General features: G+C 37.1%; 1 protein-coding gene across 1 annotated transcript in view; it reads right to left on the reverse strand.

Moving 5' to 3' along the window:
• Positions 1–318: 318 nt before the first annotated feature.
• The window catches only part of LRRC2 (leucine rich repeat containing 2), a 79,106-nt gene continuing 52,401 nt past the window's right edge, over positions 319–27,023 (reverse strand). Inside the window, exons 6-9 of the mRNA XM_010403747.4 lie at positions 9,997–10,142; positions 7,698–7,853; positions 3,737–3,873; positions 319–2,296 (exon numbers count right to left, since the gene is read on the reverse strand). Coding sequence (XP_010402049.3) covers positions 2,247–2,296; positions 3,737–3,873; positions 7,698–7,853; positions 9,997–10,142 — 489 coding nt within the window. The 3' untranslated portion in view covers positions 319–2,246. The remainder of the gene's footprint in view (positions 2,297–3,736; positions 3,874–7,697; positions 7,854–9,996; positions 10,143–27,023) is intronic.

Consider the following 27,023-nt stretch of genomic DNA (forward strand, 5'->3'; position numbering starts at 1 on the left):
GGGAGGTGAATTGCTCTGAAGGTATGGTCTGATTTTTTTTCTTTCTTTGAGGTCTGTTAATAAATTTTTTTTATATTCTTTTAAGTTTTGTGCCTGCTTTGCTTTCTCCTAATTCTTATCTCACAGAAGGTAAATAAGTAAGTAATGAGTATTTTGGACCAAACCACTACATATGTGAATTCAAGTTTTAGTCTTCTGCCTTATGTTTGCCGGCTGCCTTAAAAAATCCTGCTTCTAGACAGTGATCTTGCATTTATAAATATTGACAAGCAAATGGACTCATGAACGGTGCTCTTCAATGAACTGAAAAATGCATGGGTTTTATTAATGCTATATTTTTGTTTCTGACTGTCCCGCAGATTATTTGTAGCAATCTTATCTGTGAACAGCAAAAAAATTTTGAGTAAGATTAACAGCAATGGTAAGTACTAATCTGATTTCTCTATTCAAGTACTTTCTGTTTATATACCCAATACTGCTGATAGTAGAATTTGCACTGTCACTTTTGATTTGTTAACTATGTTTGCATCCCTAGTTTTTGTAGTTACAACTCCATTCTATAAACACAGATTTTGTGATTTCCATTCCTATAATTTTCAGTGGATCATATTAGACTATGAGAATTCTAGAAATAGAATTTCAAGCAATATCAGAAGAGATGTCTTACAGAAGTTTATTACATCAATATCAATACTTAATCAAATAAATTTATAATTTCCATAAAAGAAAGTTTGGTAGGGTAGTTTCACATAGCCTAATTTCTCTAAGCCCACTTTGACACTATTTTATCCTATTTCAATTCTTCATAATAAAAAAATTGTCTTCTATTATTCTGCATCAGATCAATGTCAATTGTTCTTATTTTTTTAACTTTCCCCTTGATCAGAACTTGCTTAAAATGTCCATTAACACCTAGAGACCAACTTGAGTGAGTTTCATTTTGATAGTAATATAACTGCAGAAGAGTGTAAGTGGATTAAATAACACACCACCTATTTTAAAATTGTTTTCTTTTAACGGATAGAATGCTAGAATATTAAAAAGAAAAGAAAACAGCTAAAATTTTTCTTTTCTATATGGAAGCCTGAGGACCACGTCCTTCATTGCTTTACTTTTTAAATATGACTACTTAAGTGGCATTCTACTCCACAAAATTGAAAACAGCTCATCTATAACAAAAAACAAAGATGAAAATATTGTCTCACCTAACTGCACTCATAGGTTTAGGACCATTTAAATTCTATAAATTGAGCCTAATTTGAGTCTAAATTCTCAAAGCCTCAAGTCTTTTTAGATTAAAAAGATTGCTTTATTAAATGAAAAGTACACGTAAAACTAAGTTTCTGAAACTCTACTCTATATACACTTAGATAATCGTATATAAACAGATTATTGAATAGCAAGCAAAATACTGTTTTACCAGCAAACTCATTCTTACACAATTTGGAAAATTCCAATAAATATCCACAAAATCTTGTGATCTGAAACCATTAATAGAAGACCTGTATCATCATTTTGCTGATAGTATTAGCTGACACAGCTTAATGCCTTAAAATCTTACTTAGTACCATACTATACTACAAGACTGCTTAGCACACAAATTTCGATCACGTTGGTACTTGAATTTGCAAACAGGTAAAAGCTTATAATATGCTTGAAAGAAACAGGAGAACTGCTACAGCTTCTATATGTAAAGTTGTTGAAAGTTTTCTGAACTGAAAATCCCAAGGAGAGCAATTTTCTTGCAGAACAGAACGTAAATGCAAACTGTGGGTGTGTTCTCATTTGAATATTGTAAATAACTAAATGTGTATTTGGTCTTAAGAAAACAACATTCATTTTATAAATCAGTCTATCCCCTTTTATAAAATCAAATCTCTTCTTAAGATCATGCTTTGTGTTTCACTGTTTCAACTACAACATACAAGGTCTTCATTCTTCATCTATGCCTGGGTATACTTTGTTACAGTGAACATCTACTTTCAGCAGGTCTACATGCAAATTAGTGGCTGTTGCTGTGAACTTGAAAAAAAATATGTTGACTTAAAATGTGAAACAGCATCTTATGAAGGTTCTACTGCTCCTTGTTTTATCTGTAGTCACTTGAAAAGACTACTGAAACAAATAAATTATTCAATATGATTTTGATGTCCTTCTGGCCATTTATATTTTCCTGTGTTTACTATTCAGGTGGATAAAAAGAGAGTTATTTGGATATTCAGTAGAGATCTAGAGATTTTTAATCTTCAGAGCTGGAGACTGAGCATTACTTTTGTAGTGTAGGAAGGAGTAGACTCTGCGAAAAGAGAAAAAAGAAATAAATCTCAGACTTTAGCTATGTAATCCAAATAAATGGAGCCCTTAGCTAGAATCTGCTGGGTTTGGTCTTACTTCAAAGGTACTCTACAAATGATCTCTGTGCTCTCTTTCAGAAATTCTCCTGGTTCATATTTTACAGAAGATATTCCTTCTCCAGTCTGTTTTTCAAAAACAGGTATTGGCATTATCTATAGCACAAAAGTTCAGAAGCAGGAAATACAAAAGTGATTCATGATCCAAATGCCTCATAAAAAGTAGGGAGGTAAGTTCTGTCTAGAAAGGCAGGAAAATGTGTCCCTGAGCTGCTTTGTCCCAGAAGAGCATAAAGCTGGCCTATTCTCAATAGGGCCAAATGCAGGTTTCAGGCAGATTGACAGACTTCCATATTTCATAAGAATATGGATACAACTACATCACTACATATTTTATGACTGTCTCTAAAACCAAATTATGACCTTAGCTTTTCCTCCATTCCATTTTTCTTTCTATTTTAACCACCACTGTTACTATTATCACTTTTATAGCAGACTTCAATTTAGAAATAGACAGAATGAATACTCATATACACAGCTTATAGACATTAAGGAGCAAAAGCCCAGCATGAGAACATGAAAAGTATTCTGAAGCCACATCCTGTGGCCTTTCTTTACATTTCTTTTAACAGGTTTTGTAGGACCACTATATTGACCACTTAAATTAAATGCAAGGAATGAAAAGCTCCCATAAGATTCATTCAACAAAAAGTCCTTTCTACACACAAACTATTACAGGAATTAAAATGAACCTATGGGGTATTCTGTCTCACAGGAAACTTTCCCCTTGTTTTCTAGCAAATTTTGTTAAAGGACACTAAAGAGAGCAGCGGTTTCTTAATGACGGTAAATATAAAACACAGTAGCAAAATGAAATAATAAGTAAAGCTTCAGATGCTATGTAATAAAGATAAAAGCAGGTATTTTACTATAACTGTACAGCAGTTAAATAGTTAGTACCTTGAAACAGATAATATTGTCAAAGTATATTCTACCAATACAAAGAGCCTTTCATATATACATTGTGTTTCTTTTTGAAGAGGAGAAGTACTTCTTCAGGAATTCAAAATCACTAATACTAATCCCAAGAGAAGTGAATCTAGAGAATGAGAATAATCTTTGTATACATCATCAATCAATTAAGGTTAAGGCATATACAAACACAATTAATTTTGTACACGTTTGTTCAATATCAAGGGTCCTAGGTAGGGTCCAAACTTTTAATAAAACACATTTGGCATTTTTGTTATTAGACTTATTTAATACCATAAAAGACAATTAGAGTTTAAGAGTATATTGCTTGTCCTCTTAAAAATGAGTCTTCACAATGTATGTCTGTAGTTATATCTAAGATAGCGGAAAGCTTACTGCAAATTTACACATACCCCTTTCCATTAGGTCTTCAATGTATGCTTTCATAAACTCTTTCTCAATTTGCTCACGTTCACGTTCATTTTCTATAATTTCTTCAGTGTCTTCACAGACAATAGTTTCAGCTGGACTGTCCTTGAGACTTACAAATCTAGGGAGAGATTAACAAAAGAATATATGCACAGGCAGCTGAACATCACTGGCCATCATGAATGACATTTTAGAAATTGCTACCAGAGCCAGAAGGAGAAATGTGAAGAACATTAGCTCAATTTTGCATCATGGCATTGTTATTAGAAATGTTATTTCAACAATGTCATTGTTATTAGAAAATTGTTATTAGGCATCTATTATTAGAAATACAGATTTGAAATGGAACTTTCTCTATAATCCACTTTCCATATAAAAATTATTAGATTTCTCTTTTTCCATCTATCTACGTAGATCATTTTTTTCAATAACAGGTATATTTCTTTATTACGGAACTTCTGAAAGAAGTGTACACTACTCTGTAATTTCCCATCTGTTAATGAGCAATACGAACTTCATCCTAGTCATATTGCCTAGCAATCTGGAATTTTGCCGGTATCACTTAGCTGACAATATGCACCTCCATTTTTTGGTTGTTGTTACACTACTTCTCTTTTACAATACATGACAGGGCATGCATTACTTTGTAATTGCAAACTTCCTAAAGGTACACTTTGCAGGTGAAAAACTAGGTGGTTACATAAAAAACTTCAATAATGTGCAAATAAGTGCATAGCATTCTGAAAATCTCCGATTTTCACTCTAAGAAGGAAAAAAAAATTGTTGCTTTCAAAAGAACAAATGTTCCAACAAATCATATGGCTTTCTAAAAATCTCATGAGTCACCGTGAGTTTGTGATCAGCTGCCCTTAGCTGGCCAGGTGCCCACCTAGCAGCTCTTTCTGCCCCTCTCCTCAACTAGACAAGGGGGAATAGCAGATGAAAATATTGTACATCAGCTTAATGAGAAAAGTAAAACCTATGCATAGAAGCAAGGCAAAGCAAAGCAAAAAAATTACTTTCTGCTTCTCAACAGGTAATGTCTATCTACTTCCTGGGAAGCAGAGACTGAGTGTATGTAGTTGGTTCCGTTGTGTCATGGCCCCGGAAGTGATGTCCTTGCCAAGGGGTGCTTACAGCTTCCTCTGGGACCTGATAGAACCTATCAGCTGGCCAGTTTGAATATGGACAATTCTTTAAGCCACTTAAAATTATGACCGCCTCTGTGATCCACACTTAGAAAACCCCAAGGCAGAGTCTCTCTCTCGTTTCCTGTGCTGGGACAGGTGGCTGCGGGCCCCGTGTGGGGGGCCAGTGGGCCCTGCCCAGGCCCTGCTCCGGCCAGGCCACAGCCATCCTGGAGCTGATGGGCCCTGTTCCATCCGTGGAACCCCCCCCACAGCCCTGCTGTGGGCAGCTGGAGTGGCTCGGCTCCCCCTCTCCACTGCGGCCAAGATTCAGCTGAAGCTGCCCTGCTGTCCAGCAAAAGATCATGGAACCAACAGCGATAAGCGACATTCCAGCTGCAAGGCCTAGGTGAGACTAACCCTTTTAGTGCTGTGAAGAGCTGAAAACCTGAGGGAGAAGAAAGAGGAGATGCTTAAAGCTGAAATTCTGTTGTAAAGCTATGATGCATCAGAGTACCCCTTGTAATTTCATGAAGCCATGGGGGCGGAGCGTTCAGCTTGTACTTGTGAGCAAAAGCACCTGCGCTGAGATAGGCAGATGCTGACGCAGCTGTAATTTCATGAGAAGTTTGGACAGGGAGAGATGGAAGCAATGGGGACTTTTGCTCCAAATGGGAAAGGAGAAAACCTCAGTTGCTAGAGATGCTCCCAGAGATAGTCCTAGAGATGAAGATGAGGAAGACCCTTTGCTCCCAGGGAAGGAGAAGGGCTTCTGTTCTTAGAGATGAAATGCTCCCAGAGATGGGTGAAGAGAACTTTTGTTTCTGAACAGCTCAACCTTAAATTTATACCCCAGTAATTCAAGAGTGGACCCTCGAAAGCAGTTGTGGGAAGAGCTGCAAGTCGTGGGAAGGGACTCACATGTGAGCAGAGAACAAACCCGGGCGGCTGTCTCGTTCTGATAATGTTTTCATAGCATGGGCAAGAGAGACTCCTCTTCCTAAATGGACTGAACAAGGTTATTATGGAAGTGGTAAACTGACTGAACATCTCAAGGGTTGTCTTTCTACATTGTCAGTGGGAGAAGGGAGAAGGGGGGGTGAGGAGAAGTGTTCTGAAGGTGTGGTATAATTTTTTTTTCTTCTTCTTTTAGGTCTGTTAATAAACTTCTTTATATTCTTTCAAGTTTTGTGCCTGCTTTGCGTTTCTCCTAATTCTTATCTCACAGAAGGTAACCAGTGTCTTGGGGTGACTTTATAATGTGTATCCCATATTGCTGCCCTATGCCCAGAAATCAACTTTGTGCCTTTCTATGCCTCTAAACTGAGTCTGAGAGGGGGAAGGAAAAACTGAGCAAAACTTTTTCAAAGCAGTTTGCAGCTTGTTCAAGGTCACACAGAGATAGCAGTTTCTTCCCAGCTGCCGCAGGGGAGCGAGGAAGCACCCAGCTTGCTGCTTTCCAGTCAGCTTTTGGTCAGTTGTTTCAGTTTCTTTTTCTCCGGAGAGAGACTGAGAGCTGAACTTTGCTTTTCCTCCTCTGGAATTTCAGATTTTCTCCCTTTTCTACTGGACTGCTTTCAACCTCAGAGCAAATCAGGAGGACTTTCCACTGGGCACAGGGGGCCTGGCCCTGGGCCAAGCCCCAGCTCCAAGGAGACCAAAGGGAGGACTCGAACACTTTCCCAGGTTTTTTCTCCACAGCGAGAGATTTTATTATTTAGCATTATTTTCCTTTTCCCGTGTGTTTGCTAAATAAATAGTTTTTATCTCCTTCACTTTCCTTAGAGGAAAATTTATTTTTCTTGAACCTGGTGGGGGAGGGGTGGTTGTGCCTTCTCTCAGAGTATATTTCTAAATTTGGCCAAACCGCAGCAACAGTAATGAGTATTTTAGACCAAACCACTACACTAAATTGGTGTTTCTGCCCAGTTACAAACCAAACCCGCTACACTTTGGAAGACAAAAACTTCAATAACGTGATCCACCTCCCCTCTCCTTTCTCTTAGCTTAATATGCTGAGCATGACACTATATGATATGAAATATCCCTTTGGTCAGCTGGGGTCAACTATTCTGGCTGTATCCCCTCCCAACCTCTGGCTCACCCTTAGCCTGTGGTGCTTTCTCAGGGGAGGGTTGGAGAGACAGCCTTGATGCTGTGCCACCACTGCTCAGCTATTGCTAAAAACACTGATGTGTTATCAACACCTTTCTAGCTACCAGTGCAAGGAACATTGCTAAGAGAGGATGGCTACGAGGAAAGTTAATTCCATCCAGAGCTAGCTCCACTCAAGTCAGACCCAATATAGAGTCTGAAATAGTTCCATAATCAAAAACATGAACATTGCCTGCAGAAATGCAAAATCTCTGTAACTGCAGACTAAAAGGCCTTTTAGTCTTATCCAGCATGCAGCAGTAAGGTGGTGTTTCACAGCAATGAACCACTAAACTCGTGTGACCTTACTTAACATTTTACTAGCCATGTCTCCCTCTCCCAGCAAGATGCTTTTGTCAGCACTGAGCTTCCAGGCTACTAGTCCCACTCTGAAGCATGGTTTTGCAACTCCAGAGTTAGAGCTACTGTGACCCAATCTACCCAGAAATAGCAATTTAGACACACAGATGCACAATGTGGGTAAATTAAAATTATAAAACTGCAGACCCTCTGTAATTTCCAATCTTTTTAGTGCCTCCTTTACCACTCTGATATAAATGGGGTAAGAATTTGTAGAAACTGATGTTCGTGAAAGCATTTCTCCAGGGTGTATCTTACCTTATCTTCTTAAGAATATTTCCCTTTCTCTCTCGCTTTTACTTACTTTAAACCTGTGGTTGACTCACAGATGGCTGTGGGTATCTCAACCAAGTCATCACCACTGACAACTAGCAAACTGAGCTTTGGCATATTGACAAGAGCTCGTGGAAGATAAGTCAACTTGTTTTTCTGTAGGAGAAGTGTCTGCAATTCATCTAACCTGTGAAGAGGTAAAAGAGAGATTACTTAAAACATTTATTTCAAACAGGAGCATCTATTCAAGATAGTAATACTGACTTGATCTTGTATATAAGAGGAGCAATTAAGATGAAACATCTTTGGCTTCTTAAAAAGTCACTCAAACCCTACTTTCACAAAATTTCATCAACTTTAATGGAAATCTCCAGTAATGGTTCAGCATCATAGTATTAATAGCATACCTCTGACAAGTAATCAGAAGCATGCTCAAGATATAAAGCTACAAAATTTACTGTGCTTTCATACACATGTTGACAGAACGTGATATAAAGCCTCACCATGTGCATTCTGCAAGTAAGGAAAAATACAGGTCATCTGCTCACACCACTGCCCACATGCTGGTTTCTATGAACTAGGTATGTCTGTGGTAAGCAGTACCTCCCCATCTATTGTTTTCACTAGTAATTAGTACTGTGGGGAGCAAGAGAAGAACCAACTCCCGGTCATGAGGCTCTTGCAAGTTGTCCCAATGAGATCAATTTAATGACAGTGTTTTGTGGAGGAACTTTTGCTTTATTTCCCCTGGCTCTCCCTAGTGCAATAGAAATTTGGGCCTTTATTCCTCGGATTAGGTAGAAGACAAAAAGCATACCAAATTGATGAAAAAATTTGTCTTGTTTGACTGGAAGGGTCCATTCCTAAAACAGTGTTGAAGACTATGCTTGTCAGGCCCATGGAGTTTGTTTGAATTCAAGGAAAAATTTTAAGTAATGCTTCAGTTTACTGTCAACTCATCTTTATTAATCACAGACTATTGTAATGGTATTACAGACAATCATAATTCATTGAGATTCTTTGACACCATAGGCACTGAACTCATGAGTCTGAATAAGAGTATTAGTTTCCTGATGCGGGGGTTATCCTGACATTTTCTTGTCTTCTGAATGCACATGAGCCCGAAGTCAAACAAAGAAAACCTTATTTTGTGGTGTCTGATTATGATATTCTAGCATCAAATCTGGCAACTCAGTACAAAATGGAGAAGATGAAAAGAAGAAAGGGAATAATTTGAAGCTACAGGAATACAGGTTACAGGGAAAAAAAAGTTCTTTAAGTTCTTTAAGTTGAGAGGGTATCCTATAAAAGAAAAATATCCTCTTAGAAACTCTTTGAAGTTAGTCGAATCTCTGGTCAGATACCTTGGGAAAAAATGGCAAGTTTATGTTGTTTGTAGCTAAAGCATGTGAATTACTAACACAAGTTAAGACTTCAGTGCTGCTGTCAGAATAATCTGTGATTACACAGCGTCCCAGAAAAGTCTTTTTGCCCAACAAAAAAGGCCTTGCAAAAGTTAAAACTGAATGAGTTTTCTGTGAAGCTTCTTCTGCCTCAGGGATTTCTATTCCCAGATCAATAAATAGTCCAGAATATTTCTTAATAAACTTTAGTTTATGGGTTTGGGTTTTTTCACTTAAGGCTAAGTAAAGTTTTGTAAACTAAGTTGCTGCAGCACTTCAGACTGAACAAATAAATTCATAATAAGATAATTAAGATAAGAATGAGAATAGTGCTCTCTCAGGCTAGCAAGTCCCATTAAAAGGATCAGCATGTTTTTTTAAAAACTAGTTCTAGTAGTTATCTAAACTGGGAGAGTTAGTATATATGCACACATCAATATATACTTCAGAACAGAAGGGGAGGATTGTCAATGGGGTTTTTGAGTCTTACCAATATTTCTCTTCTTTAATAACAAAGTTTATCAGGTTATTTGAGTAACTTAAAAATGCTTTAGTTCATCTTTTCCTCCTCCCCATCTACCCTCCAGCGATTTACTGTTGCCAACTCCATACAATGAGTCCCCTTTGCTGGAACTGTGGCAGCATATACCTGGTGAACTTCCCAAAAAAAAAGTCCAGATATAATGACAAATTATTATGAAAGCAGCAGAAAACGTATATAGTTATCTGACTGCCATCAATGAGCTAGAAAAATTAGCTTTTGTTCTCAGACACAGTCCATCAATAATAGGGGGAATGTTTACACGCAAAAATATGTGATACATTTCCATGTGTGTCTTTCCATCAACAGTATCCCTTGGAAGCTTGTTACTTTCTAAATTCACTTAAGAGTCCCTATACCTGTCATTGAATTAAAACATAAACTACCTGTCTATGTCTTCTGGGAGGTCTTTCAGGCTGTTGCTGCTAATATCCAACCACTGCAAATTAGACATCCGGAGTACACAAATTGGAATAGAATGGAACTTGTTTGCTGACACATCCACAAATGTGAGTTGTTTCAGGTTACTTAGCTAGAAAGAAACAGTGCTTTATTTTAGTTACTTTTTGCAAATACAAGAAGACATTTCATTCATCAACCATTTTTATTCCTCTAAAAGCACTTAGAAAGATAAGAATTCATTATTTTTTTCTCAAATATTTTGCCAGCCTTGTGTCTTAGTCATCATTTTATAGAAAAATAAATTCAGAAATACCTACCTGCCAAATTGTTCATCACCTTTCTAACAGCATCAGGGGATTGAATGAAATTTTTATTCTTTAAAACCCTACAGGTTTAGATGACAAGTCTGGAACCAGAAAATTACTTGGTTCTGAGGTGACAAAACACAATTTTTATAACTAATAGATACCAGGTTACCATTCTGAAAATCAGAGACTTGATAACCCCTATCAAAATTACATAGATTCCCTTCACTATACTATGCAGTGAGAGTGTGATACTAGGACAGGATTAGAAAATGAAACTATCAATTTAAACCAACAGAAAATTTGGTCCAATAGTTTTCAAAGATCTTTAAAAATACAGCTTCCATCCTGCAAACTAAATATATAATAAAGTACAGTAGATATTTTTATTGGAATTCTTTTCAAAGGAATCCTATTTTTAAGTGATAAACACTTAGTGCAATGAAGTTTAGCTAGAAATGTAAAATATACCTGTTAAAGAAATTAATGTGTTGAATAGGGCTCTCTCTGTACTGAATCAATTACGAACTCCACCAGTGTTCATAAAACCATGCAGCTAGCTAAAGTGAATGTCAAAGGAGTATCAATGTTAACCAAAAATTATTTTAGAAGTGAAATTGTATTTCTGAGCTTCTAATCATCAGTCACCATCACAATCAAAATCTACAGAACATGATACAGAGGAAAAAGTTGCAAAAAAATTTCCTTGGCCTTTTCCTGAAGCTATTTTAGAATATAGGAAACAAAAACCCCAAACCAAACACATTTTCCACTTCCAAGGTGAGCAGAACACATGCAAAGGATAAAATATGAAAAAAATTATAAAATAATAAAGCACATACTGAATCCTTCAGAATTACTTTTTAATTATTAAGAATTAAGACCTGTGGTTTCTTTATATTATCTGTCCAAGCTACTTTTACTGCAATACTACCAGATTTCCATCTTAATTTGACCCTTGCTATTTAAAATCCTCACATTCACAGCATGGTGCTGTGACAGAGCAAGTTTCTTCTGAGACTTTTTGGTGGTGGGTGTTTTTTGGTTTGTGGGATGTAGGTTTCTGGTTTGGTTGGTGTCTTGTGGGTTTTATTTGTTTGCTCTTTGGGTTTTTTTCTAGTTATAACCTCATACAGCTGCAAAATCTTATCATTTTGAGAAATATTTTCAGGGAGATTTATTGAAGCTATCCTATTACAATGACTACACAATGAAGTTTATCTTTCCAAAACATAATAGAGGTGCAGAGTTCCTGAAGTCAAAGGTATAATTTCAAAATCTCTCCCCACTGTCTTAAAACAGTCCTCATGAGTCATCACCATGGACATCTCACTACAGATTCAGAGCAGACAAACACATTTTATTCTGACACTTCTTACTTTCCAACCATTTTGTCATTTTGGGGACTGACTGCTGGCAATGAACTCTCAGTCATATTCTGTAAATTTTCCAGATTCTGAATTTTTTTTTCCAGAAAAACAGAACCTCTCTTTGAACAAGGAAAGCACAGTGACTCTTCTCGATTGTAGCAGCAAGACAATATAGAAAGTATCTGACATTATCTTTAAGCTGCAATTACCTTGTGATTTCAAATTATCCTCACAATTTCAAATCCCAAGTAAATATTTCAAGTTTCTCTATACTCAGGATAACTTGCTTAAACTGCTGATACATGTATTTCAATAAATTCTCCTCACAAAAATTTTGCAAGTACAGAATTAAAATAATATTCCACAGTCTTAAATGCCACTCAAAAAGTTATCAAACCATCCCTAAAGAAGAAAAGCCACACCCTCTAGACACAGAGTAGCAGATACATGTTAAAGTATACTTTCTTTACTGTTCACTCAAGTTCCTAAACATTTTGCTTTTATGTGCAGTCACCTTGCGTTCTGAAACAACTTGGTAACATTAAGATTAGATGGTAGTTATATTTCTTCAACAACAGTAACTAGTCTTCTCTGAAACTGCTTTATTGAATTAAATATTACAAGCAATCTTAACTTAGCAGTATTATCTTTTTAAGAAATATAGCTGTTTCTTCCATTTTTCAAATACCATGGTATATAGATTGGTTTAATACTTTAATACTTGGTTAGATTAAAATATACTTTTTTGGGAGTTTGTATTCCCATAAAAATGTACAAACAAAACATAAGACCATCTACTCTATCAAAACAAATTTTTGGTTCAGCATGCCACAAAACATTTGGAGGCATGATTATATTGTGCATGCTGTAAGCCCTGAGTACTTGTACTTTTAGGGTAATATTTAATAAAGCTGTCCATTTTCTAGAGTATGTTGAAACCTAATGGAGTTTTTAATTTAATGTCTTCATGATAGGTTACCAACAAATGCCTATGATAGATGATGCATTGGAAATTATAGCAGCTGTGTATTATATTTCCTAAAGAAAACACTCTGTATTTTATTTCTTCTTAAAGGACTGATGGATTTTTGCACCTTTTACACATTTCATTTTCAAACAAGCATGGCTCCCTTATCATTTTTATGTTATCATTCATTTTTACTGGATGTTGATTTTTATTATTTTCTTTATTATGCAACTTTGAATCAATCAGTATATAGGCTTTATGCAAGTTCCATTAAAAAAGGAAATAGCCATATTTAATAGTCTAGCTACCTGGATAGACTTATTGTGGTACTTATGTTTAATCATTCTTGTCATTTTTCTTTGACAAGCTGCACCATTTTACTTATCGTCATAATTTTGTTCATAAAATTAATCCAGATAACATTGTAGAGCTCTATGCTTCTTTTTCTCGCTGGCAGTTAAACCTTCAGTTGAAAGAAAAGGGCACCATGCCCTGGACAAAACTATTTTTTGATTAATGGGTGTTTTATTTTTCTTCTACTTTTTTGCTGAAGAAAGGGATTTACTCATAAGGTTGCGTGCTTTTTTACCATGAATTGCCTACTACTTAACACCAACAAATTAAAAGGTGTGACATTGTGTTAAAGTACTGTATTTTTCAGTGGCATGTAAATAACAGAAACTACAAGCCATCAAAGTCAATGCATGACAAGACATCCAAGGGATTAACCTAGAAAAGTCTATCCATGCATTAAAAATGCTTTTTTGCCCAGAAATTTCAGACTCAATGAAGTCAAAGAAAATTTGTATCACTTTAGTAGCATAGGCTATCACATATATTGTTTCCCATAGATTGACACTCATTGTTAACCTGCTGAACACAGTTGGATATATATGACAAAGAAACACCCTGGGAGCAAACTGCATATTTGGCCACTTAGATATCATGAATTCAAACCAAATGCCTATCTTTTCTTTCATCAAGCTGTAAGTGTAACCTCTTCTATAATCTCATTGACATTCATGGATGAAAGCACCAATTACAGAAACTTAGTACAAGAATCTTTAGAGGCAGAAGATACTTTTCATGAAGATATAGTTGTATTCTTATAGCCCAGTTCACCACCAGATTGCCAAACTGGACTCTTAAACTTGATGAGGAAAAGGCATTCAACAGTCAATCCAACTGCTTAGAAACACGGTCCTAATTTCATGCTTTTTGTGACAAAACCCTCTGAAGGTCAAAAATATGTGCAATCAAACAGCACTTCATTTGGCGGTATCTTGTATAATGCCTTAAGGAGCACAGTTGCCTGTCTCAAACACTGTTAAAGCCACTCTTAAGGAGAAGGACTTTTCCGTGAGATAAGCACAGAATGGAGAGGCAGGATGGCACTAACTCTAGGCCTGGTGGAGGTGGTATCTGGCTAGTACATCCTGGACAATGCATCCAGACAAAAATTCACTCTGTGGTGAACTGTGTAAAGAAGCGACTGCTCATATGCTTACCACCAGTCAAAAAAAAATCACCCCAAGTTATGGGATGGAAGGCATCCATAACCACCGAAGCCCCTCTGAATATGCCTCTGTGGATACCTGGAACTTGGACAGTGAGCCACCACAGCAGGAGCTTGAGATAAAATAAAGGTGGTGCTATTGTCTGAGCATTATCTCAGGGGGGAGGTTAACAAAGCCTGGGGATAAGAATCTATCAGTGATGATGACCACAAAGAATGCAGAATTTATGGGCCATAGGGAAAGCCAACTCAGCAACTGTGATAAAATCAACTCCATCTAGGTAAAGGGTAATTCCAGCAGGAGAAGATTGCGAGCACTGACTCACAACCCACCAACTCAAGAAACCTGCCAGCTCAAAAGAAGAGAGAAACTAAGTATATGGACTTACTATCATTAAACATGAGGCAATCACATAACCAATAGAATAAGAGAACTGTGCAGCCAATGAGCATTAATTCCTTTGTTTGCTAAAGTGTATAAATAATTAAGAGCTTTGAAAGACCTTGGGAACCCCACCACCAAGAAGCTCAGGGTGATGAAGGACCAATGGGATGCCAATGGATCCAGAGGTGGCAACTATCTTCTACTTTATAGCTCTCTCTCCCCTCTGCCTTTTCTATTTATTTCTTTCTACATCACATTGATTGTTAAATAAACTTAGTGGTTTTGACTTCAGCATATGGTCTTGTTTGCATCTTAATTAGGGCAGAGGCATTTCTCACTGATTGGATCGTGACATCTTGGTAATCTATATCCAAGAAATGTAAGTGAAAGAAAGCATTCACTGTGATGTCATCATTCTGATTTTGCAATACTAAAATCGTAAACCTTTTGTAGAGTTAATCCCACAGAAAACACTTTTATCCTTATGCCAAACTGTTACTTGGAAGTTTAACATTGTCCCCTTTCCCTGTTCATCATTTCATCATCCAAACAACTAGTTTAGTATCTAATAGAGTACATATAGCTATGATGATCTAAGCATTAGAAGTTCATAGAAAGGGACTTTGCTTATTATTAAAGCAGTCTTTTTGTATGCAAAAATCTTTCATCAGCTCTACAAAAAATGAAGAAAACAGTTTTATTCAATATTCACAAAATATATGCAATACATGCCACTTGTGCGATATTCACAAAAGTATCAGGTATAGATCATTCACAGGTGAATGAAGAATCACATAGCAATAAGGGCAGGACTATCATCATACAGTTAAAATCCCTAAGAATGTGGATCGTCTATATATAAGTATAAGTATAGGAGTCGTTTCAAGCCAATAGAAGAGTCGCATGTATGAAATTAAGTACCCAATTAATGATTTCCTGGACTAAAGCCAAAACAAGTCTTCTGTCTCAAAAAATAAATTTATGTTGATTAGTAACATTAAATTTCGATAGCTTTGATGCTGCAGCTACACACAGTCTGCATATATTATTGCACTTTGCCGTCATAAAGTCATCTCATATTCAAACTTCCAAAACTTGTAAATTAAGGACACACATTAGGAGGGAAAACTAGGCTCTACCAAAAGTCAGTTAAAGATTTTTCATCAACTTAAATAGGTTCAGTAGCTCACTTTGGGAATGTACCCTTCGTATGTTTCAGTTAAACCATTCAAAGAGGAGGAACAGCAAAGTCAGTACCATATGAACATTAAGCAACCTATCCAGGATGTTTGGAGACCAGGTGTCCTCAAACCTAAAAAAAGACTGTTTAAAGATATATTCTGTTCCTTCATCAAGAGATGATCAATTTTGCTCATTCTCACAACAGAATAGGGACATAGCCAAAAACATTTTTTCATTTCTGGTTCTAGATGCATAGCAATTGAAGAAATGCTATTCAAATGGTGCCATCTTAATTATGATTTAAGCATGTACAATGATTCTGGTTTGCCATGACAACACCATGCATCGTGTGAAGTTACCCTTCTGGTTCAAAAAACTGAGTATGGTCATTTGAGCTCATTCTGAATTGCAGAATAAATCACTATGTTCAAAAATGGGATGTGGGTAAAACGTCCAAAAGATATGGAAATTTTATTCTGTAGCAACTTTAAAAAGATATGATAAACAAAGATGACAGCTAAAATAAATAATTATAATGCATTAGCTGTTTTGTTTTACATTGATAAAATAGTAACCATTCACTTAAAAGGAAAAAATTATCAAGGATTCTTGAAGAGGTAATGTCAGCAGAAGAGAGGTGATGATGCAATATTGATGGATGCAAAATAAATAATTAAGAAAACTGTGGGAGAAAAACATAGCAATAAAACTAAGAATGTTGTTCTGTATCACTAATTTGTTACATTCACCCCATTTTGATGATTGATGATGAAATAATTTCACCTTATGTATACTGGGGCTGGGCAACAATGGCAATCTGCATTCTACACCAGGCTGAGCAGAGATAGCCTGGTAAGCTTGGAAAAAAGACTTTCATGAAATGTCAGCCAGAAATCAGCTAGCTAATAAATTAAGTGGAAGACAAAATGTTAAGGCAAAAAAGACATTTCTGCTTCAGCAGCAGAGGTCAGAAGGTTTGCAACTTGTGAGCCACCTTTATGATACCAAGAATAATCATCTCTATGGGTTTTTTACTTTGCAAACAGAAATGGTAGAAAATCTTTTTGTTTTGGCACAGAGTATCTTCACCAAAATGCACAAGATTCTTGCCTGCTGTGGTGCTGCGTACTGGAGCAGTTTTGCATAATTGTCTACCAGCAGGAGAACCCTGCAACTTGGATCTGGATTTGTCTTTTCTTGAAGCAAGAATTTTGTAAAGAATATCCACAGATTTCAGATATTCAGAATGGAGATAAGACTTCTTTGCACACTGTGACCCATCTGGTCTGGAGTTAGACCACATCTAATCGAGCATATTGTAAAATATCCATCATCAAAATAATTTTTCTTTTAACTCCACAGAATACATGTGTATGACATTGATAGTACACAAACCTACAACTGAGAACACTATCAACAATTTAACACAACAGGTCACTGCTTTATGGCTTGACAGGACTATAGCAAATTTTCTCTCCCTCCTCTTCCTTCCTTTCTTATAGTGCTGCTAGATACACATGGGCTTTTTATATACTTTCTTTCAGGTAGTGACAAGACTAGCAGGAAAAAATTTGAGCTCATCTCTTCACAAAAAGTATTTCTAGGAAGTTTTATGTCTTTTAACACAAATGTGAAAACTGAAAATAAAGCTAATATAAGTAAAATAATCAGATATGCAAGCAGTCTTTTCCTGACTTGCACAAGAAAGCTAAGGAATGGCACAAATGTTGTGTGTACAATGGGCAGTTTTTTGTGCAAATAAATTTCTGGCTACTTTCTGAGAAGTTTTTGGTGCAATTAAGAGCATGAGGCTAAGAATTCTTACAGTTCTTAGTGCTTCATTGCTGCTTTGCACTACTCCATGCAGTCTGTGACCAAGTAACCTTCGTTCATCCAAGCAATTTAAGGTATTGAATTAGGCTGTTCTTATTAAGTTTCTGATAAATATAAAACTGAATATTTATTCATATACATACTTTAGAAAGCTCTTAATGAAACTGGACTTTCAAGATGCATTTTAGCGGAAGAATTCCCCTGATGTGAAGTATACAGAGGTATGGCATAGGTTCTGGACAGCAGCCCTCCAGTAATACCACTCAGCCATGTGATCTTTTGTAGGGGTGATAACATAGCAAGCCTACAAACATCATCTGCTTTTTACTGGAAAGTCCTGGAATTACCTTTTTCTTGGTTTTTTTTTTTTGTTGGTCGTTTGATTGGTAGGTTGCTTTTTTTCTGTTATACACTAATGAAGCACTTGCTGAAATGGTCTTTTTAAAAAAAATTGACTGCATGGAATATATCTGGCCAGATCTGCAGTGTAGCCAGGAGGCTTTTATATTTCTGGGAAGCTGCTAGATCTAAATTATATCAAGACCTCTTCCACTGGCTCAGAGTACCTCAGGAAGACATAGGCACGAATGCAGCTGAAGGCTTGTTCCATAAAGTTCCTTGGATTGCTAAATCTTGTCCTGTGTCTCTTAAATAACAAGGAAAAAATGCCTAACAAAATCAGTCATGATTTTGTTCATGGTACTGAAACAGTATAAGCTCGGATACATTTTACACTTTTACTTCTATGCCCTATATCAATATAAGTAGCTTACAAACAGATGTTTTACTAGTCAATTCCCTTCAGATTGCATCCAAGCTACTTATCTTTGTTTAGCTGCATATTGCTGCTAGAGGCATATATAGCCCTAGTAATTTTTTAGTAGTAAAACAAAAAACGTTGACATATTTGTGTATATCATGTGCAACATCAGATAATATTTTCTGTGACCATGACATCTTACAAATACCTATATAATGCTTTGAGCATATAAAAACATGAATATAACAAAAGAAAGTATGACTGCTGAACAAATACATAGGAGTAACATTTATTATTAGCAGCATGCATCTAAGCTGATAAGATTTTCACAACTGCAAATAAAATCTAATACAGAGAAGTACAAGCTAATGCAAGAACATTTCTTAAACTGACTAAAACCTGGGAAAAGATGGAAAAATGAAAAAAGTGACTTCATGAAAGTCTTGTGTTCACTATGCATTGGTGGTCAGAGAAGCAAAAAAATCGTTGGATATATATGTAATGTGATATACAATAATTAACCCCAAATTATTTCCCACTAAATAAAACACTACATACAAAACACCATAATTCCCAATTTTTCACAAGGTAAATTATAGTAGTATATGGCATTCAGAGATGAACAATAGATAATAACAGAATGGAAATACTTTGGTTTCTTCATTAAATTTTTGGTTTGCAGTAGTTTGGAAAGACCTGAATCAAGATTAGGAAAAACTGTAAAGATTAGAACAACTGAGCAAGAAAATGGTAATTCATTACATATTTTTCCTTCACAATGTTCCTCACAAGAGCAACATAACCAAAAACCTTTCACCTCTCGATAAAACCTCTACACAATTAGATTGTAGAATTTGCAACAAGTTTTTTAATAACTTCACAAAATTTTGAGGAAACTGACATTTACACAAATAATGAAAACCTCTATTTCTATGTCGCAGTCCAAAGAAGCACAGTCCAAATTTTTTCAACCTCAGAATATAGCACAAACACCTCACCAGTGTTTTAGTAGAATAACACTCCTTATTGAGATTTCAGATGTCAAAACTTCTAAAAGTTGAATTTTTTGTAAAGCAGATCTGCAATTTAGGGTTTATTTCTGTACTGATATCATCATTAGCAGAAAACAAAAACCTGCAAATAACTCTGTGCTGCTATGCTGTAAAAAACACTTATTAAGAGTTCTCTATTGTGCTGTTTCAATACCATCAATAGTCACTACAAGCAAATGGGGGAAAGTGAACAGAAACACAGTGGCAGAATGTCACTTACCAAGGTGAAAAAGTACATCAGAGAAAGTATAGCGCAAGTTTCCTGATTGCTAGTCTTGAGATGCTGAGAACCACTCGAGGTATGTAATATAACAAGTCTATCAAGACCTTAATTATGGCAATGAATTAACTGAGATTTAAGATGACCTGTATTTTTAGAACCTCCTCGTTTCTTCCCTCTTTTTTGAAAAAATGTAGTCCAACATTCTACAGTTCTGAATTAGGTCCTCTAGTCTTGATAACTCTTTTGTTGCCTCTAACCACCATTTCAAAGAGCATTTTGTGTCTGAGAATGAAAAATATTTCAGCTATATTAAAAACAGTTTGAAGTAGCCTGGCCTCTCCTTAAAATATTTCTCTTCACTGAAAGGAGTCTATTGAAAGAGAAACCATAGGGGCAGAAAAGAACAGCAAATCATGAAATGGTGGTGCCCACACGTGATCCAGACACTTGTAGCCCCTCTGTTACAACAGTCACACCATTCAGATATAACTTTCAACTGACCAACTCTGTATTTCCAGATGAAATGAAACATTTCATGGCAGCCAGCATATGCTGCCTGACATGACTGAAGCTAGGAGTCACAGCAGTTAGCCCTCAGCAGCAGCTGGTGGTGCATACACTCCCCAGTCATGTAGCCATATAATCGTGTGTCGTGTAACCAGACACAGTCAGGGGAAGTTCTGTCACATAGCCATACACGTTCTTCACACAAACTCTGCACACAGGCAAGCACTGCTCGCATATACCCAGCATCCACAGTGCACATGTAAACTGGCACATGGAATCTCAAATTTTGAGTCACAGAGTTTGGCAAACCAAGATTACCAGTAATACCTCAGATTAGTCCAGGAAGAAACAGTCTGATGTGGCTAGAGTAGGTGATGGGGAATCCAATAAAACACACGTCAATTAAAACTAGATTGGAAGAAAAAAAAGACAAGATTGATTTTGCAAAGTAAAAGAGAAGTCTGGAAATCTTATTCTTACACAGTTGTGTTTTAACCTTTCCATAACTTCTATGACATTTGCTTTTATTATTCATGAAATAACACATCTCCTTCTAAACTCCATCAGTATTAAACAGCTCTATGACAAGTCAAAATAGTGAATTGGCTGGATAGTCTAAACAGCTAGTGAAGAAATGTCTCCAATTTTCGTGTTCGTTCTGAATTTTCCAGCCATTCATTTCTTAACTTGAACTCATCCTGCTTTGTACTGCAGTTTAGAATGACAGAAGTCCAGGCTTGTGAGCTGGCATCTTTTCAATAAGTAAAGCAAGAACGAATGGAACATATCCTTCTTTGAAATCCCTCACAAATTCAACATCTCTTCCACTTCACATTGGGTATAATTCTATGCTCTTTTGCTCAGGACTAGTAAGACAGAGATCTTACCTGAGTTCTGTATGAGACAAAAAAAAATCCTGGGATGATGTCTGCTTTCAACTGATTAGGCTATCTCTGTCTTTATGTCTTTCTCACTGATCAGTGATGATGAATAAAAATGACAGTCAGCCTTACCAAGTGTTTTTTACAGCTGTGAAGAGTTGATCAATCATGTAACTACCTGTAATTAGTTAACCACTGATAGGAATATATTCAGTAATAAATTAAACACATTAATTTCAATTATACTCTCCAACTTTATTTTTCATATGGAAGAAATAATACCTCTCATTATCTGCACTTTATGGAAAAATAAACAGCATGCTTTTCTCTCCCTTCAGCTATAACTCTCTTTTGATTCTCATCAATCCATGTATGTTGGCACCAGGGACATTTTTCTGCAAGACAAAACATGCAAGTCTGATAGTGCTAAGTATTTGTTTTGCTCTTGGCTTCTATTCAGTAGCTATACAAAATCTGCCTCAGATTATCTCACAGATGAATGGAAGATACATTACCAGAATTTTGAAAGCCTGTTTTGCTCTCAAAGAGATTTGGAACTGTTTTGAAAGAAAGCAAAGCTGGAAGAGTACCAAATACTTTTTCCTACCACTGAATTCTTTTACAGTTAGATTCATGCTTTTTGTAATAATATAGCCATGTTTTAATGTTCACATTATGCCCCTTTGGTCATTGTTAAGTCTTCCCTTATGCTGTAAAACTACTTGTGTGTCATTCCCTATTACAAAAACATTTCAGACTGTGAAAGGTGATACTACTTTTACTGAACTAATGTGAAAGGTGAAGGAACGGTCACTGGCACCACAGCATGGAGGTAAGCATGGGTCAGATCTCCAGTGAAGTGGACTGCTATTATTAGCTGCTGACTTATTCTGATAATGAAGTGGTTTTAAAATGGTGCTATATTAATTAGAAGGCTTTGGAAGCGCAGTGTCAAGAGTGAGATCAACTGACATGCTTTCCTGCACCTAACTGTGTAATCCTGTTTCTTAACATAGATCCATGTCCTTCTTTAGCCCCTCACCTATTAAAACATTTATGAGAAGTCCTGCAGCAGTAAGGCCTCCGAGTATCTCTTCCGACACCTAACACCTTTGCACCTGCTTTTTTGGGTTTCACACCCCTCCTGCTAATGTTTGATATTGCATCTTATACCAGCTCCATAACACAGCTGCTGTTTTGCATGGATTGACACTTTGACCAACTGCATTGGACAGCAACTCAAGCTTTAAGCAAATTCAAAGAAAATATAAGCCCTGAACAAAGAAGGACAAGATTAAATTCTGTCTAATGGAGATGCAATGAAGTCAGGCAGTTGGAAAACCATTTCTGAGACTGAAAAATATATGTACAGAAATGTTGGCATGATTACAGTCAACTAGACATTTCCTAGTGATTTACAATGAAAAATTTACCAGGGGTTGGCTTCCCAGTACCAAGTTAAGCCCCTTATTACAGCACTCCTTTCTGCTCTGTGGTCCCAAAAAAACTCTCACAAATAAAATTCCATTTTTAACAAATCTAATATATGAACCCTTTGCAACTTGTATAAAATCTTACAGAAGTAAAGATTTGACAGATTCTTTATAGTCCCATTTAATAAGACAGGAAGGACCTGGAGAGTTCTTCCAGTGCCTTATTGGATAGTGAAACCCCTGGGAAATTAATGTCCTGTACATCCAATTGCATTTTTTATTTATAATTGTCACACATATTAAGAAAACCCAAACAAATAGCAATGAAAAGAGACAGGTTTGGAAGCATACAGATTTGAAGAAAAATGTACTGGTAAAAGAACCTGATATTTTACAGTTCTGTGAACACCAGAGACTGCTGGTCTCCCTACCTACCAGGTAAAGGCTTTGAGATGTGTCAGTCATGGATCACAAAGACAAGAAGTTACATGAAAATGCCCAGTGGGGACTTATTTGAAGCCTCTGCATACACGCATAGACCTTGTGCTTCTGTTCTTCCTGCTAAATGTGTGGCTTTGGTGAATAGGATTGGATAGACAAAAAAAAACAGGACAAAAGAGACTGAAAATTTTCCAGTTGTTGAACCTCAGTTTTAAAATATCAGCTGGAAATGTATTAATGTGTAAAAAGTTATTTATGTCTGTTCTGGATACTGTTGTGTTTGAAAACCACAGGCAACAAATCTTAGTGCCTAATAAATCCTTAATCACGTCAGGGGCTTTTTTAGGGTCACACCTGTTGGCATTATTAAACGATTTAAGAAACAACTATTTATTATTTTATATTTTTCAGGTAGGCAAAGCGGAGAAATAGTACCAGTTATAACTCCTGTCACTGTAGAAAGCTTTTCCAGAGGGGATGCATTTCTCCACCTGTAGGTCATCAATGCAAGTAATCTAATTAGTGACATAAAGGTTAGAGGCAGCCTGGACTGTAGTTATCACACACTGATGGAGTTCACAGTCCAGAAGGACATGAGTTAGTCAGAGTAAAGTCAGGACCCTGAGCTTTAGGAAAGCAAATTTCCAGCTCTTCAAGGATTTAGTCAATATCAATCCCTTGGGAAAACTTATGTCAGGGACAAGGGAGGAAAACAAAGTTGCCAGATATTTATGGATGCCTTCCACAGTGCACAAAATCTTTCTATCCCCAGGTGTAAGGGATCAGGCAAGGAGGACAAAGGACTGGAATGGCTAAGCAGGGAACTGCTGGTCAAACCAGAGGGAAAGAAGCAAAGGTATAGACAGCAGAAGCAAGGACAGGTAACCTGGGAGGACTACAGGAACACAGTCCATTTGTACAGGGATGGGGTGAGGAAGACCAAGGTGAAGCTATAAGGGGATCTTTGCATCCCGCTGTACCTCCACGGACTGCAGGGGCACAGCTGCCTCACCATGGTCTACACCACTGGCTGCAGGGGACTCTCAGCTCTGGTGCCTGAAGCAGCTCCTGCCTCTCCTCCTCCACTGCCCTTGGTGTCTGCAGAGTTGTTCCTCTCATGTGTACTCACCCCGCTCTTCTCTGGTTGCAACTATATCTGCACAAAACCTTTTTTTTCATTCTTAAATATAACAGAAGCATTGCCACCATTTCTGACTGGCCCAGCCTTAGCACTGGCTCTGCCAGACTTGGAGGAAACTTCTGGCAGCTTTTGATAGAAGCTATCCCTGTAGCACTCATGCTACCAAAACCTGGCCATGCAAACCCAATACAGTATGCTAAGGCACATAGAAGACTGGAAGTTGATTTGGGACAGATCTTCAGCAGATCTTCGCCAAGGAAATGTCCTGCCTGCTTAGCTTAGTGGCCTTCTACAGTGGAATGACTCCATCGATGGAAAAGGAAGGAGTTACACAAGTCATCTATACAGATTTCTGTAAAGCCCTTGACATGGTCACCCACAACATACTTCTCACTGAGGTGGAGAGACAGGGATTTGATGGCTGGAGTGGTCCATGAACAAGGAATTGGCTGGATGGTGTTGTCCCCAATGTACTGGTCAATGTCTCAATATCTGGATAGAAGTTTGTGAGAGGTGGTGTGCCTCAGGGGTCTGTACTGGAACCAGTGCTGCAATACCTTCATCAGTGATATAAGCAGTGGGATCAAATGGACTCTCAACAAATTTGCAGATGACACCCAGCTGAGTCGTGCAGTTGACCTGTTTGAGTGATTGTGATGTGATGTGATGTGATGTGATTGATGTGATGTGATGTGATGCCATCCAGAGGCACCTAGACAAGCTCGAGAAAGTGGGTTCATGTGAACATCATGAGATTTAACAAGATCAAGTGTGAGGTGTTACACCCGGGTCAGAGCCACCCCAGGATCAAAGCAGGGTGGGGGATGAACTATTAAGAGCAGCCCTGAGGAGAAGGACTTGGGGGTGCTGGTGGAGGAGAGGCTGAACACAGCTCAGCCATGTGCACTCCCAGAAAGCCAAACGTGTCCTGATCTGCATCCAAAGCAGTGTGGGCAGCAGGGGGAGGGAGGGGATTCTGCCCCTCTGCTCTGCTGAGACCCTACCTGGAACACTGCCTCCACCTCTGGGATTTCTGGTGCAGAAAAGACCTGTTGGAGTGAGTCCAGAAGAGAAAAACAGAAATTATCAGAGTTACAAAGAACCTGCTCTGTGAGGACAAGCTGAGAGAGTTGGGGTTGTTTAACCTGGAAAAGAGTATGGTCCAGGGGACATTTCACTGCGGACTTTCAGTTCTTACAGGGGGCTTCCAGTAAAGATGGAGACAGTTTATAGTAGGGACTGTCATGATAGGACAAGGGGTAATGTTTTTAAACTGAAAGAGTTTAGAATTAGATGATATGAGGAAGGCATTTTTAATAATGAGTGTGGTGAAACACTGGTACAGGTTCCCCAGAGAGATGGTAGATATCCTGTTCCTGGAAACATTCGAAGTCAGATTGGATGGGGCTTTTAGAAACATGATCTAGATAAAGATGTTCCTGCCCATGCCAGGAGGGTTGGACTATCTTTACAGATCCTTTCCAAACTATTCTATGATTCTATGATTTTGAAGGGTTCTCGTTCTGTGCTTGCTTATATTAGGACTTAGCTGAAACTGTGCATCAGAAATACAAAACAAGATTTAATTTGGTCTTTTGAAAACACATTGTGTTAAAGTACCCAGAAAGCATAGCCTTTTAATTTCTCTGAATTTCAAAGATCAGGTTATGAAGGACGGAGGCATTCATAGATACACACTCTGCTTGACAAATTATTCATATGCTTTAATAGTCTCTAATTCCTTCACTTTGCTCTACCCAGATGATACAGAAAAAATTCACATCACTTACTGGGACTGCTCAGATGTAGTATGGAACACTGTTCAAAGCAGAATAAGTTTGAAAAAAAAACCTTTTTAATTTTTTTTCTGTATCAGAACATCTACTGCAAACATTTCTGTCTTGTTCCTGGTCCTGTGGAATGACTTGCCTGTCCTCTGACTGACAGCATGTGCTATACCAGATGGAGGAAATTAGAACTTCTTCATCTTCCCTCTCTTCTCACTGAAGTTCCTTTGGGTCACATAGATACTGTTGGCTGCAGCAACATTATTGGCAGAAGAAAAAGAAACACACAACAAAGTTGTTTCTTTGAAATATCATCCACAGGAAACTGTAATTTTGTGATTCAGTAAATAACTGTAGCAAGTAATACTTTCTGAAGAAAACACACCTGAAAATAGGGTCAGCGCAGCTTTTCTACAAACTTTTATCAGAAAATATATTATTTATAATAAAATTTTTGCTCCTGGGAAAACAAAATAATTCCATAACCTGTATGATGATGATAGCGAGAGGAACTCTATCCAACAGTTAAAATACAAATACCAGCATTATACTAATTCTTAAATTCACATGCAAAATATACAAGAAATTTAGAAATAAATCCATCCATCTCCTTCTCTCTGAAATCACTAATATAAAGTATCCAGTATAATCACACTATGCGAAGAGAGGGACTGAATAAGGTACAGGGCATGCCTCTCTTGAGCATCTTAGCTAGAAGAACAAAGTCCTCTCCACCTAAGAGTTTTATGACTATGTGCCATATCAGGGAGGATTGTGCCCTAAGCCTCATAGTGTACCTTCCTCTGCTAAACTTGGCTATTGAGGTCTAGAAGAACCTGTTACAAACTGACTGCATAAATTTAATGTCATGTAGCTTGCCTTTTCTTATATTTATATTTTATTTCAATTTATATTTTCACTCGTCCAGAGGAAGAAATTTTTAATTTGAAAATGTGGCTAATATAGATTTGAACTCAACTGCAGATCATAAACTTTCTCTGCCAAAGGTCTCCTTTCAATTGATACTTATCAAATATTGATGTTAACTATAACTTTTTAATATCTAAAAATGTGAGACATCCAACAGTAGAATAAATAAAAATAAATTGAAAACTATACATTGAAACAGATTGCTCTTCCTTGGATGTAATATGGAATGGTATGAAATCCTAAGCCTTGAGAAAGTAAAAGATGAGAGCACACATCCTCAATTTTTTTTCATGTAGCA

The sequence above is a fragment of the Corvus cornix genome, chromosome Z, assembly GCF_000738735.6.
Source record: "Corvus cornix cornix isolate S_Up_H32 chromosome Z, ASM73873v5, whole genome shotgun sequence".
NCBI classification, from domain to species: Eukaryota; Metazoa; Chordata; class Aves; order Passeriformes; family Corvidae; genus Corvus; species Corvus cornix.